This window comes from Astyanax mexicanus, chromosome 19 (genome assembly GCF_023375975.1).
Source record: "Astyanax mexicanus isolate ESR-SI-001 chromosome 19, AstMex3_surface, whole genome shotgun sequence".
NCBI lineage: Eukaryota > Metazoa > Chordata > Actinopteri > Characiformes > Acestrorhamphidae > Astyanax > Astyanax mexicanus.
Window position 1 is genome coordinate 38,948,712 of NC_064426.1, and position 17,124 is coordinate 38,965,835.

General features: G+C 38.3%; 1 protein-coding gene across 2 annotated transcripts in view; it reads left to right on the top strand.

Annotated features, from left to right (window-relative positions):
* Positions 1 to 12,869, top strand: part of tlcd4b (TLC domain containing 4b) — a 45,073-nt gene extending 32,204 nt beyond the window's left edge. Inside the window, exons 4-8 of one of the 2 annotated variants that reach the window (XR_007427095.1) lie at positions 3,224 to 3,282; positions 3,523 to 3,617; positions 3,742 to 3,815; positions 4,503 to 7,041; positions 7,106 to 12,869. Coding sequence is in view for 1 of the 2 variants with exons in the window: in XM_022664963.2 (XP_022520684.2) it covers positions 3,224 to 3,282; positions 3,523 to 3,617; positions 3,742 to 3,815; positions 4,503 to 4,848 (574 nt within the window). In the remaining variant the exon portion in view is untranslated. Of the gene's footprint in view, positions 1 to 3,223; positions 3,283 to 3,522; positions 3,618 to 3,741; positions 3,816 to 4,502 lie in introns of both variants that reach the window. The other variant, XM_022664963.2, reaches the window with a different exon arrangement.
* Positions 12,870 to 17,124: the final 4,255 nt, after the last annotated feature.

Sequence of the window (17,124 nt, forward strand, 5' to 3'; positions counted from 1 at the left end):
AAGTTACAAAAACGATTAAGGGACACATATGGAATTATGTAGTCAACAGTAAAACAGTGTTAGTCCTCCACATTAATCTCCTGATCTAGTGCTGGGCGATATGGAAAAAAAAATCATATATCACGATATGGATTTTTTTATATCACGATAACGATATATATCATGATATACCACATTTGAGTATGTTTTCAGTTATTCTTTCAAAAAATATGACAAAATAATATAATTGCTTACTTTTTTCCAACTTTATTTCAAAGTGACATTAAACCAAACTTTTACAAATGAGAATTACTACCTTTTAGTGCAGCAATATATATGTATCAAATTAAAACAGATGAGGTAGATGCAGTAGCTTTTTTTTTAATTATACATGTATTTAAATTGAGTTATCAAAATAAACTCAATTAACATTTTTTAAAGTGTCCGTCAAATAACGTAAAGCAGCGTCATGTCACCAAAAAAAACACATTATGAAGCTTTTTTTTTTTGCGAAGATTACTTTATTATCACTTATATAAACCAAATTTATGCAAAGTGACCACGCCAATACATTTCATCGTAGCCTACTTTATATATTTGCATGAATAATTAATGAAATTACTGTAGAAACGATAGGGACCATAGAAGGTAAGTAGCACGATAGACACTTTTCTATCATCCCCACGATATTTATCGTCATATCACACAGCACTACCCTGATCTAAACCTGATCTAAACCTGAAATCTTAGATTAAGGTGATTTGAGGTGATTTAATTGGGATGAGCTGGAGAAAAAGCAGCAACTATTGTTCAGCACCTCCAGGAACTCCTTCCTTCAAGACGCTGAGAAAACTATTCCAGGAGACTTTCTCTCATGAAGACGCTGAGAAAATTGGATTTTGATAATAAAACACAGTGGATCAACACCAACAGATGACATGACTCTCCAGACCATCACTGATCATCATTAAATTTTACATTTTATTAGTAAATCAAGGGAGCAGAGTCTGGAGGAAGAGTGGAGAGACACACAGTCCAAACTGCTTGAGGTCTAGTGTGAAGTTTCCACCAATCAGTGATGGTTTGGAGAGACATGTCATCTGCTGGTGTTGATCCACTGTGTTTTATTATCAAGTCTAAAGTCAGTGCAGTTTTGTTTTCCCACAAAATCTTACAGCACTTCTTGCTTACCTCTGCTACTGACAACTTTTATAGAGATGAGGATTTCATTTTCCAGCAGGACTTGGCACACTGCCCACACTGCCAAAAAGTACTAACTGTCTTATATAATATTCAAATTTTATGAGACACTGATTTTTGGGTTTTCATAGGCTGTAAGCCAAAATCATCAACAATAAAATAAATAAATGCTTAAAATGGATCATTCTGTGTTTAATACGTCTATATAATATAGGAGTTTCACATTTTTAATTTATTAACTGGAATAAAGTTGGAGACTTGTAAGTACTTTCTCCTTTCTACTGGCAAATTTGCATGATTTGGTCTTAATTAACGTCTTAATTGGCCACTACAGAAAGGTCAGGCAGTTTTAAGGTAACTCATTTTCTTTGCTGTGTGTGGTTGATGTTCTAAAGCTCAGGAGCTTAGAGAAGAATGGGATTGGGCTGTGTGTGGTTATAGTCTGGCTCTGCAGGACGTTAAGCAGCTCAGGTATAGAGTTGTCTGTTTTCTAGACGTTTCCGTGGGCGGAACAGTGAATGAAGCAGCTGGCAGCCGAAGGCACCGCGCGCCAAAGCGTCACACAATGCCCTCAGTAAACACGCTCACACGCCCTGCCTTTGTCCGGCGAGGAGCTCTGTCAACGGCCGACTCGCGCTGAAAGAGAGAGAGCCGGCTCAGTGCAGCAGCAGCAGGTCATGCTTAGCTTAACGTCTGCGCAGTTCTGCCGTCTACAGCACAGCTTACTCTGCTTAAAAATGAGAGTTTGTTTAAAGTTAGAATAGCAAAATTAGTCCTGAGGCAAAAAATGACTAATCCTGTACTGATAATGGCCAAAATTCCTGTTCATACTAAGTTAAATGTGTACCTTAGTAACTTTTGCTGACCTACAAATTGTGTTTACTTAGCGAGAAAAGAATATTAATCACCATCATGAAAGGGTGTTAAAATAAAATGTGTTGTAAAAAGCGCGAAATCAACTAATTTTAATTTAGCAATATAAATAAATACCACAAAAACCATAAAAAACAACTAGTAGAAACGCTAGTAGAAAACTTAGCAACGACCCATTACCATAGTAACATTACCATAGTAACAACCAAGCAACGCCTTAGCAGCCAACACCTATACTGTAGCAACTCCTTAGCATCCACACCTCTACCATAGCAACTCTTTATCAACCACCTAGTCACAACATAGCAACCACATAGCAACTGTCTGTCAACATTTAAGCAACATATACTTTTATCAACGCAACACAGTTGAATACACAAAGAGTTTTTGTTGAATGTCACATACTGGGAGAAAATAAAACATAAAATATAATATACAGCTCTGGGAAAAAATAAGAGACCACTAAATAATTGTTTTTCCTTGATTTTACCAAGATGGATCACAAACCATCAAACCAAACTGAACTGCTTGTATTTTTGCACCAGGAGTAAAGCAGCATAAAGTTATCCAAAAGCAGTGTGTAAGACTGGTGGAGGAGAACATGATGCCAAGATGCATGAAAACTCCACCAAATATTGATTTCTGAACTCTTAAAACTTTATGAATATGAATTTGTTTTCTTTACATTATTTGAGGTCTGAAAGCTCTGCATCTTTTTTGTTATTTCAGTCATTTCTCATTTTCTGCAAATAAATGCTCTAAATGACAATATTTCTATTTGGAATTTGGGAGAAATATTGTTGCCTTATTTTTTTTCCCAAAACCATATATTATTTTATATATTACATTTTTAAAAACCTTTTTAAAGCAAATAAGTAATTAATTTCATGCAAAAATATTATTGCAATTTTCTTTTCTTTTTTCAATTGTTGACAATTAAATTCTGGCAATTGATCGTTTTATTGTCAGAAATGAATGATATAAATGCTCTCAAATTATTTGAAATTTTGGAATAAATCAACAAAACGGGTCATTTTAATGGCCATTGGTGTCTCAACTGTTGTACATTATTCCAATCAAAAAGCCAAAGGAATTGAATATTAGTGTTTTTGCATATTTATATTGTTTTTGTTTAATTTATTCTGTCATTTTTTTCTCTCCTTTTTCTTAGGGGAGACCCCAATCTGGTGAAGCTCAATGTTGCCATAACCTGTGGCTACCTACTGTATGGTATGTGTTTTATATATGTGGCATTAGTTATTATTTAAGGGCTTTTAGAGATGTGTATCATGTAAAGGGGATTTTAAAGGAACAAACAGAAATTGTAGAGAATGCATATGTGTAGTTTAGTCCAGTGTAAATTTTTGTAAAATTTTGCCAAGTTATTTTATGTTAAAGAATAATGTTGTTTATTACAGATGTTCTGATCTAGTTTTATGTCTTTTTTTTTTTTTTTCTTTTATCTCTCAGACCTGCTGCTGCTGGCTTGCAACTGGAGCACCATGGGAGACAGCTTTTTCGTGTGTCACCACTTGGCGGCGCTGTATGCATATGGATATGTGCTGGTACGCTCAATCACTCAGAACGCAGCAGTTCTGGGATTATGATCACTATCAATGTTTGCTTGTCTTCAAATATTCTATAGTTGAGTTTGTTTAAACTGTTTCTCTTTTTGCTCCATGTTTACAGACGCGTGGGGTGCTTCCATATTTTGCAAACTTCCGTCTCATTTCAGAATTATCAACGCCGTTTGTGAACCAAAGGTAAAAAAACTGACTTTCTTCCTCTTTGTTTGACACATGAACCATTAAATTATTCATATCATGTCTGTAATGTGTAAATCAGTGTATGTACAGCTCTGGAGAAAAATAAGAGACCACTTAAAAATTGAGTTTCTTTGATTTTACTGAATTTTAAACCTCTGGAATATAATCAAGAGGAAGATGGATGATCACAAGCCATCAAACCAAACTGAACTGCTTGAATTTTTGCACCAGGAGTAAAGCAGCATAAAGTTATCCAAAAGCAGTGTGTAAGACTGGTGGAGGAGAACATGATGCCAGGATGCATGAAAACTGTGATTAAAAACCAACCAGGGTTATTCCACCAAATATTGATTATTTCTGAACTCTTAAAACTTTATGAACAATAACTTATTATTTTTTTTGCCATTACCTGAGGTCCTTTTATACGTTATTCAGCTAGTAAAACGTGACATTTCGAAGTGTTTTCTATTGATTTTAGGTGAGATATAGGCCTACTATAACCTTTTTTTTGACATGGATTTTAAATTTTTTGTTTCTTGCCATGTCTGTACGTCTGTACTGATGTTTTAAAAAACATATGGTCATTAAAATTGGCTGCAAAGGCCTGGAAAAGTCATAAAATTAAAATGTATTGGTTGAAAAGAGAGTATGACCCTTAACTAACCGTCACTTTCTTTCCTCCAGGTGGTTTTTCGATGTGTTGGCCTACCCTCGATCTCACCGGCTGGTGGTGGCTAACGGTGTGGCCATGGCCGTGGCTTTCTTCCTGGTACGGATCGCCGTGATGCCTCCCTACTGGGCGAAGGTCTTCGGCACGTTCGGTACGCCGGCCTTTGAGAGGCTGGGGCTGGGGGCTCAGGTGGCTTGGATAGTTTCCTGCGTGGCGCTGGACATCCTCAATGTGGTGTGGATGTACAAGATCGCTCGCGGCTGCTACAAAGTCATCACCGGCAAATCGTCGGGAGGCAAGAAGAAAGACGGCAAGGTGCAGCAGCAGCAGCCCAACCACGTGAACAACCACACGGACTGACGAGGCAGACGAGGAGAAGACGGAGGGGGATAGAGGTTCGAACGGAGAGCCAGTGGTGTTACGGACAGCGAGCAGCGAGAGTTTTAGAGAAGAAACGAAGCGTAATGTAAAGCGTAGTAGAAAGTCTCCCCTGCTGGACTGGGAAGCGGTTGGTTGGTGGTTGTTAAAAACTGCTGCTTGTTGGCAGTCGTGCTCTGAGAGTCAGTCGTCTTCTGAGATTTCAAACTGAACTGAACTTGAACTACCTTGAGTCTACGAATCGAAGCAGTCAGTGTTCAAAGTCCTTCAAAGTTCTGCATTGCTCTGATCAGCTGCATGGGATGGATGGTGAGCATCTTACGTCCACGACTCAACGCCAACTCACGTCTACGAAAGCATGAAAGCAAAAGCGTACAGCGTATATTATGGAGACCCTGCAGCTTCAAGCCTCAGCCAAAAGCGCAAACGTCCACTCAAGTGCCTCAGAAATACATGGACAAGCAATAGAACAGGTGCACGTTATACATATATCCGTATATATATAAATATATATGTATATGTGTATGTATAAATATGAACAACCTGGCCATTAGATCTTTTGGAAATGAAGTTCTCACAGCTCTCCGGTGGTGGAGCTTTTGTTCTCGTTAGTGATGATTCGGCAAGACGTGCCACCTTCTGTCCGAGACTGCTTTCAAGAGGTCTTCCTCTCTGTTTCCTGTAAACTACGAACACACACACCACTGTGCCTCTCGCCCACAGGTTTTGGAGCACTTCTCTTCAGGCCTCACTTTAGCAGTGTTTTGGATGGAGCATGCTGGATTTTTTTTTTTTTCTTCTTAAAGCGTCCCTACAACCTTGTGTTTCCAGAGCACCTCCTCCTGTTCGCATCTCTTAATCGCTTCTCCACCTCCACTCGAAAAAAATAAAAATAAAAAATCGCGAATGGCTTACGTCTTAAAACCTGACTCACAAACCCAGTTCACGGCGCTGGTCTGATCTTCATCCGTCGCTTACAGAAGAAAAAACTAATAAAAATCTCATCTCTACCTCTCCTCCCTCTTGCTGAGGCTTTCAACAATCAGCGTGACGGCCTCTTCAGTTCCAGGTACTGAAACAGACCCAGCGGGACAGGATCTGAGCACCGTCCGAGTCTGTGAGCGTTGGAAATTGAAAGTGAAAAAAAAAGTGAAAGTATTACAGCTCAAGCCTCCATGTGAATCTACTGTGTCTACTGTCTTCACGCACCGCAGGCGCTCTCTCTCTCTCTCTCTCTCTCTCTCTCTCTCTCATCATTCTCCGTGTCTTCAAATTCTTCACTTTAGCATTTAGCGGGGTTGTGGTGTAAAGCTGTGAATGAGAAGCATCCTGCAGGTGCCTTCTCCAATGCTACCAGGTGCTGCTCATTTCACCGTGGATATAACGGATATAACAGCCTCCAACAGGTGGCAGCATTGTGCTGGTTTCACCTGTGTGGATCTGTTAATCCAAGATTGTGGTCTTTAATCGGAGTGGAAGTGAGACGAGGGAGACAGAAGCTTGGTTTAGGTTAGTGTTTTTAGGACATTATTTTAGATCAGATCACCCCAATGAAGTTGATTAGTCAGAGTGGTGGATCTCCCAAATGTGGTGAATCAGATCAGAATCAGGTTAACCCAAATGTTGCTAAACAAATCAACAAATTGTGGCAGATTGGGCAATCCCATTTTAGTTAATCTTATTAGCCCATTGTGGCAGATTGGATAAACCCATTGCGGTAGATTGGATCAACTCATTGTGATAAATCAGATTGACCAATTGTGGCAAATTGGGTCATCACATTGTGGTAGTACTTCTGATTATTCCATTGTGGTGGATCGGATCAGCCCATTGTGGCAGATTGGATTGGCTCCTTGTGGTGGATCAGATTAGCCCATTTTTGTAGACCAGATTAGCCCATTGCAGTGGATTGGATCAGCCCATTGTGGTGGATTGGATTAACCCATTAAGGTGGATTTGATCAGCCCATTATAGTAGATCAGATTAGCTCATTGTGGCAGATCAGATCAGGTCTTTGTGGTAGATTGGATCAGCCCATTGTGGGAGATCGAATCTGCTGATGGAGGCAGATTGGGTCAGCCCATTGTGGCAGATCAGATCAGCCATTTGTTAAAGGTTCGATCGAGTATATCAGATTTGTCTATTATGGTGCATTAGCCAATTATGGCAGATCAGGTCAGCCCATTGTAGTATATCAGATTTGTCTATTATGGTGCATTAGCCAATCATGGCAGATCAGATCAGCCCATTGTAGTAGATCAGATTTGTCTATTATGGTGCATTAGCCCATTGTGGCAGATCAGATTAGCCCATTGTGATGGATAGGATCAAAAAATTGTAGTACATCGGATTAGCCCATTGTGGTGGATTGGATCAACCCATTGTAGCTTATCGAATCAGCCCATTTTGGTGGATCAGATTAGTATATTGTGGTGGATCAGCCCATTGTTAAAGATTGAACCAGCACATTGTGGTAGATCAGATTAGCCAATTATGGCACATTTGGTCATGAATGAATCGGACCAGGCCATTGTAGTAGATCAGATTTGTCTATTGTGGTGAATCAGCCTATTGAAGCTAATTGGATTAACCCATTGTGGCTGATCAGATCTACCCAGAAAGGCATATTAACAGCAGTTGTTCTGGATTGGCCCATTGTGGTGGATTGACTAGTTTCTATCACATCCAAAAGGTGCTGATTGATTCCTAGTTTAGCAACAAAACAAAACTAGCTTACTTTAACCCACTACTCCTGAGATTCTACAAAAAAAAATCCTCTGAAAGCTTCTGTCTCCCTCTGCTCTTCTTCTTCCACACCGTGCTCCTCCAACACCCGCAACACTTATTTTATTTAATTTTTTTGTCGTTCTTGTTTTCATAAGATCACTGAGGTGGCCTCAGAATGTGTCATTGTTTTAAATGTAAGGAACAGAACTTTAGTTTGGGATAAACAGCTATGATTGGTCCTCCGCGGTGCTTCTGTCTCACCAGCCGGCCGGCGCATCCGAACGGCACGTCGCTCACGGAACTTGAGCCTGGAGTGCACAAACGCAGGCTGCGTCTGTCCTTTAATCCGAATGTATTGTGTACGGAAGCACAGATAATCGGTAGTATTTCCGTGTGTATATGCTGATACCCTCATTTTAGCGTATGTTGTTACACTTAAGCATGAACAACACCGGCTGTGACTCATAAAACTCTACACCTTCAGCAGCTTGGCTGTGAAATTGTTGCTGTGTTTGCAGGTTGCATGATGTTTAAATACTAATGGTACTAAAGGCAAACTGCACACATCCTCAAAAATATAACCCCTTCCTGTCCCCCTCTACCAAAGTATATATATATGTATGATATATAATATATATATATATATGATTCATTTGGCTTCAAATATTGATCCCTATGTTAATAATTATTTTAAAAACTTTAAGAATCTGCGATGATTATGATTCGCAGGTACTTTAACACACTAACACGTCCCTACTACTGTTCAGCCTGTCGGACTGAATCTGGGCAAGACTCTGGATTTGTTGCTGGACCCGAGCCAAATGTGGCACTTTTTGCCATTCCTGTGAATTTGGTACAGAGAATTACACACAATTGAGTGCCTGCACTCAACTCATTATGTAACGAATATACAATATGTGGCATTACAATATTGAACTGATTTTCTTTCACCTACTCGTAAAAAAGGTTGCTCTTTCTCTCTCTCTCTCTCTCTCTCTCTCTCTCTCTCTATCTCTCTCTTTTATTTTTTCAATTTTTTTTTCCTGCCAAGTCGGCCTATAAGCATTAAGAGTCGACCCACATTGGAGCCAGTATTTTTGTCTCAGAAACCAGGTAGAGCTCCTGAAAAAAACTGAATGTTTGTTATTCTTGCCTTTTCCTTTTTTTTATTGTTTTTTGTTTTAATAGTATTTATGTCCAAAACGTATAGTGTGTGGTTACACAGCAAAAACATACAGCTCTGGAAAAATCTAAAACATCTGGAATATAATCAAGAGGAAGATGGATGATCACAAGTCATCAAACCACCAAACTGCTTGCCTCAGGAGTAAAGGAATAAAGTTATAAAACGCAGTGTGTAAGACTGGTGGAGGAGAACATGATGCCAAGATGCATGAAAAAAACTGTGATTAAAAAAACAGGATTATTCCACCAAATATTGATTTCTGAACTCTTAAATCTTTATAAATATTGAACTCTTTCTTTGCATTATTTGAGGTCTGAAAGCTCTACATCTCCTTTGGTTATTTCAGCCATTTCTCATTTTCTGTAAATAAATGCTCTAAATGAGAATATTTTTATTTGGAATTTGGGAGAAATGTTGTCTGTAGTTTATAGAATAAAACAACAATGTTCATTTTACTCAAACATAAACCTATAAATAGCCAAATCAGAGAAACTGATTCAGAAACTGAAGTGCTCTCTTATTTTTTTTTCAGAGCTGTATATCTTAGCAAGTGAAATCCTTTTAAATGTAGTCTAAATATCTAAGCATTTTCATTTTAAGATTATTAAAATAATATTATATGAGTTATTCGCTTATTCCTAACTTCCTTGTACTTGATCTACTAATCTACTAAAAGTGTCTTATTGTATTGGGTGATACTTTTGCTTAAATCAGCAAATAACTAACAATTTTGTGTTTTTCATCAAGAAATAATGTTTAAAACAAGCAGAAATATGTGCCAAAGGTATATATACCATATTTTTCGCATTATAAGGCACACTGGATTATAAGGAGAATTATTTTTAAACTAAAATGAGCGCTGCATTTAAACCTACACAGATTTCTCTCATGAAAACTTTTGTTTATCCACAGTAAGCTTAGATTTCCAGATTTCCACTAAGGTTAGCCAGACAGCGCTACACAGTAAGCCAGGGAGATATTAGCTAGCGGTTTGTCCCAAGTAGCTTGTTTTAACACAATATACGGGAAGGCTACAGTCCAATACACTCACTTCTGAACAGCGAAAGCGCTAACTAGCGCTTAGCTGGGTTAGCGGGTAATGCTAATGCTGCTCCAGCAGTGCTAGCCCAGGTTAACAGCAAGCTACAGTCCGATATACTCCCCTCTGAATGACTAAAGAGCTAACTAGTGCTGTTAGCTGGTAATGCTAATGCTGCTCCAGCAGTGTTAGCCTGGGTTAGCAGCAGGCTACAGTCTAATAATACTCACCTCCGAACGGCCAAAGAGCTAGCACTTAGCACTGTTAGCAGCTAATGCTAATACTGCTGGAGAACTAAACTATGAGGCTGTATCTCAGTGTGTGTGAGTGGCTTTACTGCTTCTTACAAACTGACTGGTAAAATTCATACATAATGTGCACTGGATTATAAGGCGTACTGATGATTTTTAGGAAAAAATTAAAAATAAATTAAATTTTATGTGTGCCTTATAGTGCGAAAAATACGGTACACCTCGAGTAGACTAAGTGACTTTAAAAAAAAAGGAAAAATAAGTTAGAAGTACGTTGAATGTTCTTATAAAAAGTCTGACATGAGTGCAAAAAATACAAAATGCAGATATTTGAACTAGATTTAAAAGGATTGTATTTTTGGTAAAATTTCAGTTTTTGCAGTGTAGAAATGAAGGCAGTCTGGATAGTGCTGCATTCCATTTACCTCAGAAGTCAGGAGTCGGATGTTGGAGTTTGGAGCTTTGCGTCAAAGCTGAGTTGAGGCTGTTTCAATTAAACATTTGAGATCAATTTAAACACTATCAATTCCACTTTAGGAAAAACATTAATCTAAAGACTAAAGAATGTAGAAGTGCTGTAGGGTTCGTGCTGCAGATAAAACTACTAAACTAAAACTAGCTTCTTTTAACAGTGTATTATTTGCTTCTACAGCTTTGTTCCAGTAATTTAACCAATCATATGCTTAAATTAATGTTTTACGTTCCATATAACTAGTTTTGATCTGATTTCTAGAACAAAATGTTGATAATAGGATGGAAATTGTTACAGTTCATTTTTTTTATCCTTAAGAAATATGAAGCAAATATAAAAGAGCTGCTCACTGAATTGATCTGAATCAATTTTAAAATTGGTATCAGTACTCACATTTTTAGCTTTTTTAGCCTTGATCTCCATTCACTCCCATTCTTTTAGGACTAACTGGCAGACTCCCTCTAGTGTTTCCCAGTCATTTACTGATATAACAGGAGAAATAGAAATTGGAGAGGCTCTGGTAATACAGCTTTTTTTTACTACTGTTACCAACTGTTAATGTGCTTGGCGGCCATCTTGAATTTTTGACTCAGGTTTGGCAAGGCTCTTCCAATTCTTCCAACTCTTTCCGACTGAGAAATCTGACTATTTTTGGGATTCCAGTTAAAAATTTCCTTCTAAATCCCACATTAAATCCTTTTTGAGTTGAGTTTGTAATGGAATGCAGCATATGCAGCATTATGAATGGCTCGGAGGTTGACTGGTGGGGCATTGTGGGAAATGTAGTTTTTTTTTTTAAAGTTATTAAGCCTTACGTCTGTCCACATCTGCCGCTAACCAAATATTCTCTCACAGGCCTTCGGATTTTTTAAAAGCTGTGAAAAGAAAAGTGTATTTTTTTTTGTCTGAGGGAAGGATCTGAGATGTGAGGGGAATGAAACTGGATTGTGAATGTGTAATTACAATGTAATTAAGTCACGTGATGCTGGATGAAGCTGTGAGTGAGATTTGAGTGAGTTTTTATGGAGGTTTGGCTTGTGGTTCCTGTGAATGGAGGGTGTGAAGGAGGAGGTTAGCACATATACAGCGCACGACGTCCAAACAGCATGTCCTTTTCGTTGCCTTTTTCGTTCATTTTTTTTCCTTTTTTTTTTTTCAGCGGATCTGTGGTTTTGACTTGCAGGGTTTCACCACTTTGACTGGAATCACAGTGAACGACCGCTAAAGATACTGTAACTTTCTGTACACTTCTAGACAATGCATCAGTGACACAAAACGAAACACGTCCTAGTATTTTGGATTGTAGTATTGTAAAAAAAAAAATGATTGTTTGTTATTTGCACAGGCATGCTGTTCTGTTTGGTTTATGGGTTTGGGAGGGGACAGGGTGGGCTGGGGAGGGGTCTGGTTATGTAGTATGATAACACGTGGGCTTATACAGGTATGAGCATATGATATACGTTCTCTGACTATCAACACAGAGCAAAGCTAGTGGTTCGTTAGCATTGCGCTAACACACCCACCAGAGCCATCTCAGCTCAGTTCCTCAGCTCAGATTCATGGCAAAGAATGCCAGAAAATGCAACGATTAGCCCACACATCCGTAGCTGTGTTGTTAAGCAGCTGCAGGGCTAGCGTTATCATTAGCATTAGGATTATCTGTTGACCACACACACACACACAGACACATACATATAGAGAATGTCTTCAAAATAGCTACCTATCCTTTGTTTACTCTTAATATTAGGAAGCAAAATGAAACGTTGATGAAATGCTGTTGTACTGCATGCATAGATAAAAAAAAAAAACATACTAATATACAGTGAATCAGTAATCAGTAAATGATGGACTCGTCTCGTTGATTTTTGACTCGTGCAATCTCTCGGCCAGTCCCGGTATCGTATATAATCAGATGGTGTAAGAAATATGAAATGGTAGGAGAGAGTTACTTAATATATATATAAATACAGGCCAAGTGTCAGGAGAAAAACACGAGTAACGCCAGCAATAATCAAAAGGAGAAACGAATAAGTGTTAATAAGAATTAAACAAGGGTAAAAAGGTACCGAATGATTAATACTGTATAACGCCAATCGTATTGTAGCTCGTTTTTTTCCTTTCCAGTAACTATCTTTCTTTTTATTTTGTCTTTTTAATGCAGTACCATGTATATTTCCCATTTGATTTTAGTGTGAAAGTGTATGCTACAGTGGGCATGGCGAGCCCCTGCCTCAGCAATCATATAGCATGGCCACGACATGTCCTAGCAGCAGTCGAGTCTTACTTGAAAGTGTTGCTCTTCAATAAATTTGAGGGCTTGGAAAATTCTGTGTTGTCTCTTGTGTCTTATTTACGCGTCCGCAGTGCTGAGAAACACCGTCAAGAAGCTTTACTGACTCACCAAACTGGAACATGGGACTGTCAGGTGAGATTTCTTGCACAGGTGTGTCCTAAAAAAAATTATTATTTAAAAAATAAACAGCGCTGAATGTCTCAATGCTTGTTTCTGTAGACTCTGTAGACTGTACATTTATAGTTAGAGGATTAACCAACATGAAAACCAGAGAACTGTCTACTGAAGCTGAGAGAAGATGCAATACTGCACAGATATTGGCCTTAGTCTTTACAACTGAAGAAGAAAGTCGTCACTGGTGTACTATTTTGTGTCAAACAAGTAGACCAAGGAAAACCACAGCAGTGCCGTAAAGAAAGACTCTAAAACAACTGTTAATGACATCAACAACAACACAACAACCTCCAGAGGGCAGGAAAGAAGGTATTACAGTCTACTTTAGCCTTACCATCACACTGGTAAAGTTTTATCTTTGTCTTATCAGTCCATACATCTTGTCTCAACATTCTGAGGCTTGTATCTGTACTTCTTGCTAAAAGTGGTTTGCATCTTCTGGTAAAGCCTCTGTACTTCTGTTCATGAAGTCTTCTGTGAACAGTTTGAAGAAAGAAAGGATCTGCTCATGCATCATAAGCATACACTGAGTAGATCATCCTACCAGCAGCATTTAAAGGAATAACACATTTATTTAAGTATATGGAAATCCTTAGAGAAAACATTATGCCTTTTGTGAAAAAGTTTTGTTGTCATAGGACCTTTTAACTGTACAATCATCCAAATAAGACTTTACAATCGTCCAAGGCCTGGTTTCAGAAGAAGTCCTGGAAGATTCTGGTCGCTGGACAAAACCCACAAAATCTTTCTATCTAATGGTAATATGAACTGGATGCCATTGTCCATAATTCTTCTGCAGATATCAGGCTCTGACAAATGAACTTCCACCTCCTGAGGTCTGTCTCCATCCTCTTGAGTAAGGATGATTTCTTTTCCTGAAGATTCAAGAAGAATTATCTGCAATTAGCTGTGGTGATCTTCAGTACAATAAAACAAAGTAGTGCAGAATAAAACAACATTAAATATAATTACTTTGAAGGGCTATCTGTGTTTAAAATACTGTACATATTAAAGTAAGAACCATACAAGGCTTATTAACAGCAAAATGTGTTCTTTCTTAAATTGTATGTTAACAGTCATGTAAAATATTTGTGCGGCTTCCTGTAGCTCTGCTATTGCTTGTTGGTATTGTTCACATCACTATTTACGTCAGCCGAGTCTTAAGACTTATAATATTAATATATGTATATATATATATATATATACAGTTGTGGTCAAAAGTTTACATACACTTGTAAAAAAACATAATGTTATGGCTGTCTTGAGTTTTCAATAAGTTCTACAACTCTTATTTTTCTGTGATAGAGTGATCGGAACACATACATGTTTGTCACAAAAAACAGTCATAAAATTTGGTTCTTTCATAAATTTATTATGGGTCTGCTGAAAATGTCACCAAATCTGCTGGGTCAAAAATATACATACAGCAACATTAGTATTTGGTTACATGTCCCTTGGCCATTTTCACGGCAACTAGGCGCTTTTGGTAGCCATCCACAAGCTCCTGGCAAGCTTCAGGTCGAATGTTTGACCACTCTTCTTGACAGAATTGGTGCAGTTCAGCTAAATGTGATGGTTTTCTTGCATGAACCCGTTTCTTTAGCACTGTCCACATGTTCTCAATGGGGTTTAAGTCAGGACTTTGGGAAGGCCATTCTAAAACCTTAATTCTAGCCTGGTTTAGCCATTCCTTTACCACTTTTGATGTGTGTTTTGGGTCATTGTCTTGTTGGAACACCCAACTGCGCCCAAGACCCAACCTTCGGGCTGATGGTTTTAAGTTTTCCTGCAGAATTTGGAGGTAATCCTCCTTCTTCATTATCCCATTTACTTTCTGCAAAGAACCAGTTCCACTGGCAGCAAAACATCCCCAGAGCATAATACTACCACCACCATGCTTGACAGTAGGCATGGTGTTCCTGGGATTAAAGGCCTCACCTTTTCTCCTCCAAACATATTGCTGGGTGTTGTGGCCAAACAGCTCAATTTTTGTTTCGTCTGACCAGAGAACTTTCCTCCAGAAGGTTTTATCTTTGTCCATGTGATCAGCAGCAAACTTCAGCCGAGTCTTAAGGTGCCTTTTCTGGAGCAAGGGCTTCTTTCTTGCACGGCAGCCTCTCAGTCCATGGCGATGTAAAACACGCTTGACTGTGGAGACTGACACCTGTGTTCCATCAGCTTCCAAATCCTTGCAGACCTGCTTCTTGGTGATTCTTGGTTGACTCTTGACCATCCTGACCAATCTCCTCTCGGCAGCATGTGATAGCTTGCGTTTTCTTCCTGATCGTGGCAGTGACACAACTGTTCCATGCACTTTATACTTGCGTATAATTGTCTGCACAGTTGCTCTTGGGACCTGTAGCTGCTTTGAAATGGCTCCAAGTGACTTCCCTGACTTGTTCAAGTCAATAATTCGCTTTTTCAGATCCACACTGAGTTCCTTTGACTTTCCCATTGTAGCTTTTGTAGCTGAGTCTAATCACTGGGTCAAATGAGCCCTATTTAAATGGGCTCATGAGAAGTCAACAGCTGTAGTCAATCAGAATCACTTACAAGAAGTGAAGAGGCCATGACATGAAGCTAATTTGATTGACACAACTCGCTACATCACCAAAATTGACAAATTTTGTTGCTGTATGTATATTTTTGACCCAGCAGATTTGGTGACATTTTCAGCAGACCCATAATAAATTTATGAAAGAACCAAATTTTATGACTGTTTTTTGTGACAAACATGTATGTGTTCCGATCACTCTATCACAGAAAAATAAGAGTTGTAGAACTTATTGAAAACTCAAGACAGCCATAACATTATGTTTTTTTACAAGTGTATGTAAACTTTTGACCACAACTGTATATATATATATTAGATAACATTAAACACAGTTGATTTTATCTAAATGCAGGACGAGAAAAATACTGACTAAAACTTTTACTCATAAACAGCTTTCACTGAACCATTGAGATGACGACACCGCAACTCCACTCTTGTATTTTTGTCCCGACACTGGAAATCTTGGAAATTTGTCTGCGACAGTGAAATCGCTTGAAAATCGTTAGGTGTACGATCTGCATAACTCTGTGTTGGTAAATTGGTGACTGAAGTCAATGTAAATTTTGTTATCATCTGCTTCCATTGAATATTATGTTTAGGTGACTAAAATAGATCAAATTTAGCCTTCTTTCAGCTCTTGGTCCTGTGTCTCCAGTTGTCAGTCAAGACCAAAGCTGCTCAGTTTTGCTGCTGTGATTAAATTCATCACTACTCTAAAAGACCGTCATCAACCATTTGCTGACATTTTTGTCTGCTGATTATTTATCCATTAACGTCTGCTGGCTTTACTTAAGCTCAAGCCTCCAGTGTGGATCTGTAAGCCCTGAGGTTTGCTCTTTGGCTCCTTAAACACCCGTTTCCCCATTACGAGTGATTTAGGAGCACCCGGGCTGTAGATATTTACTCTGTTGGGATGTTAATTGAAGATGTATTTAAATGAAGCATCGTTCTTAACCGCTGTTGAAAGAATTTTAAATGGATCCATAATTTTTTTTATAGCAGACCATTGACCCTGACTCAAAGCAGTTTTACACACTTTAAACCCGTAATTAGTCTGAACTCAGTCAAATTAGATATTTCAAATATTACATTTGTGGCCAAAAATATACTATAATTCAAAATGTACTGTATCTTTGATTTGACTGGACTTATATATAATATAATATAGTTTATTCTTTTGCTGTTGGAAACTTGGTAAATTGTCCCCAAGTTTCTAACACTCACTGTCAGTTTGTAGTCATTCCCAACAGACTACATTGGGTAAACTTGTACATTAGATCATATATCATGATTAACTGGAGATGCAGATTTCATTTTCCAGCAGGACTTTGCACACTGCCAAAAGTACCAATTGGTCTTATATAATATTCTAATTATTTTTTTGAGACACTGATTTTTGAGTTTTCATTGGCTGCAAGCCATAATCATCAACAATAAAAACAATGACCATAATTCTAGTGCATTAAAAAAAATACATATATATATATATATATATCATTGTGGAAACGTCACGCTAGACCTCAAGCAGCTTGGACTGTGTGTCTCTCCACTCTTCCTCCAGA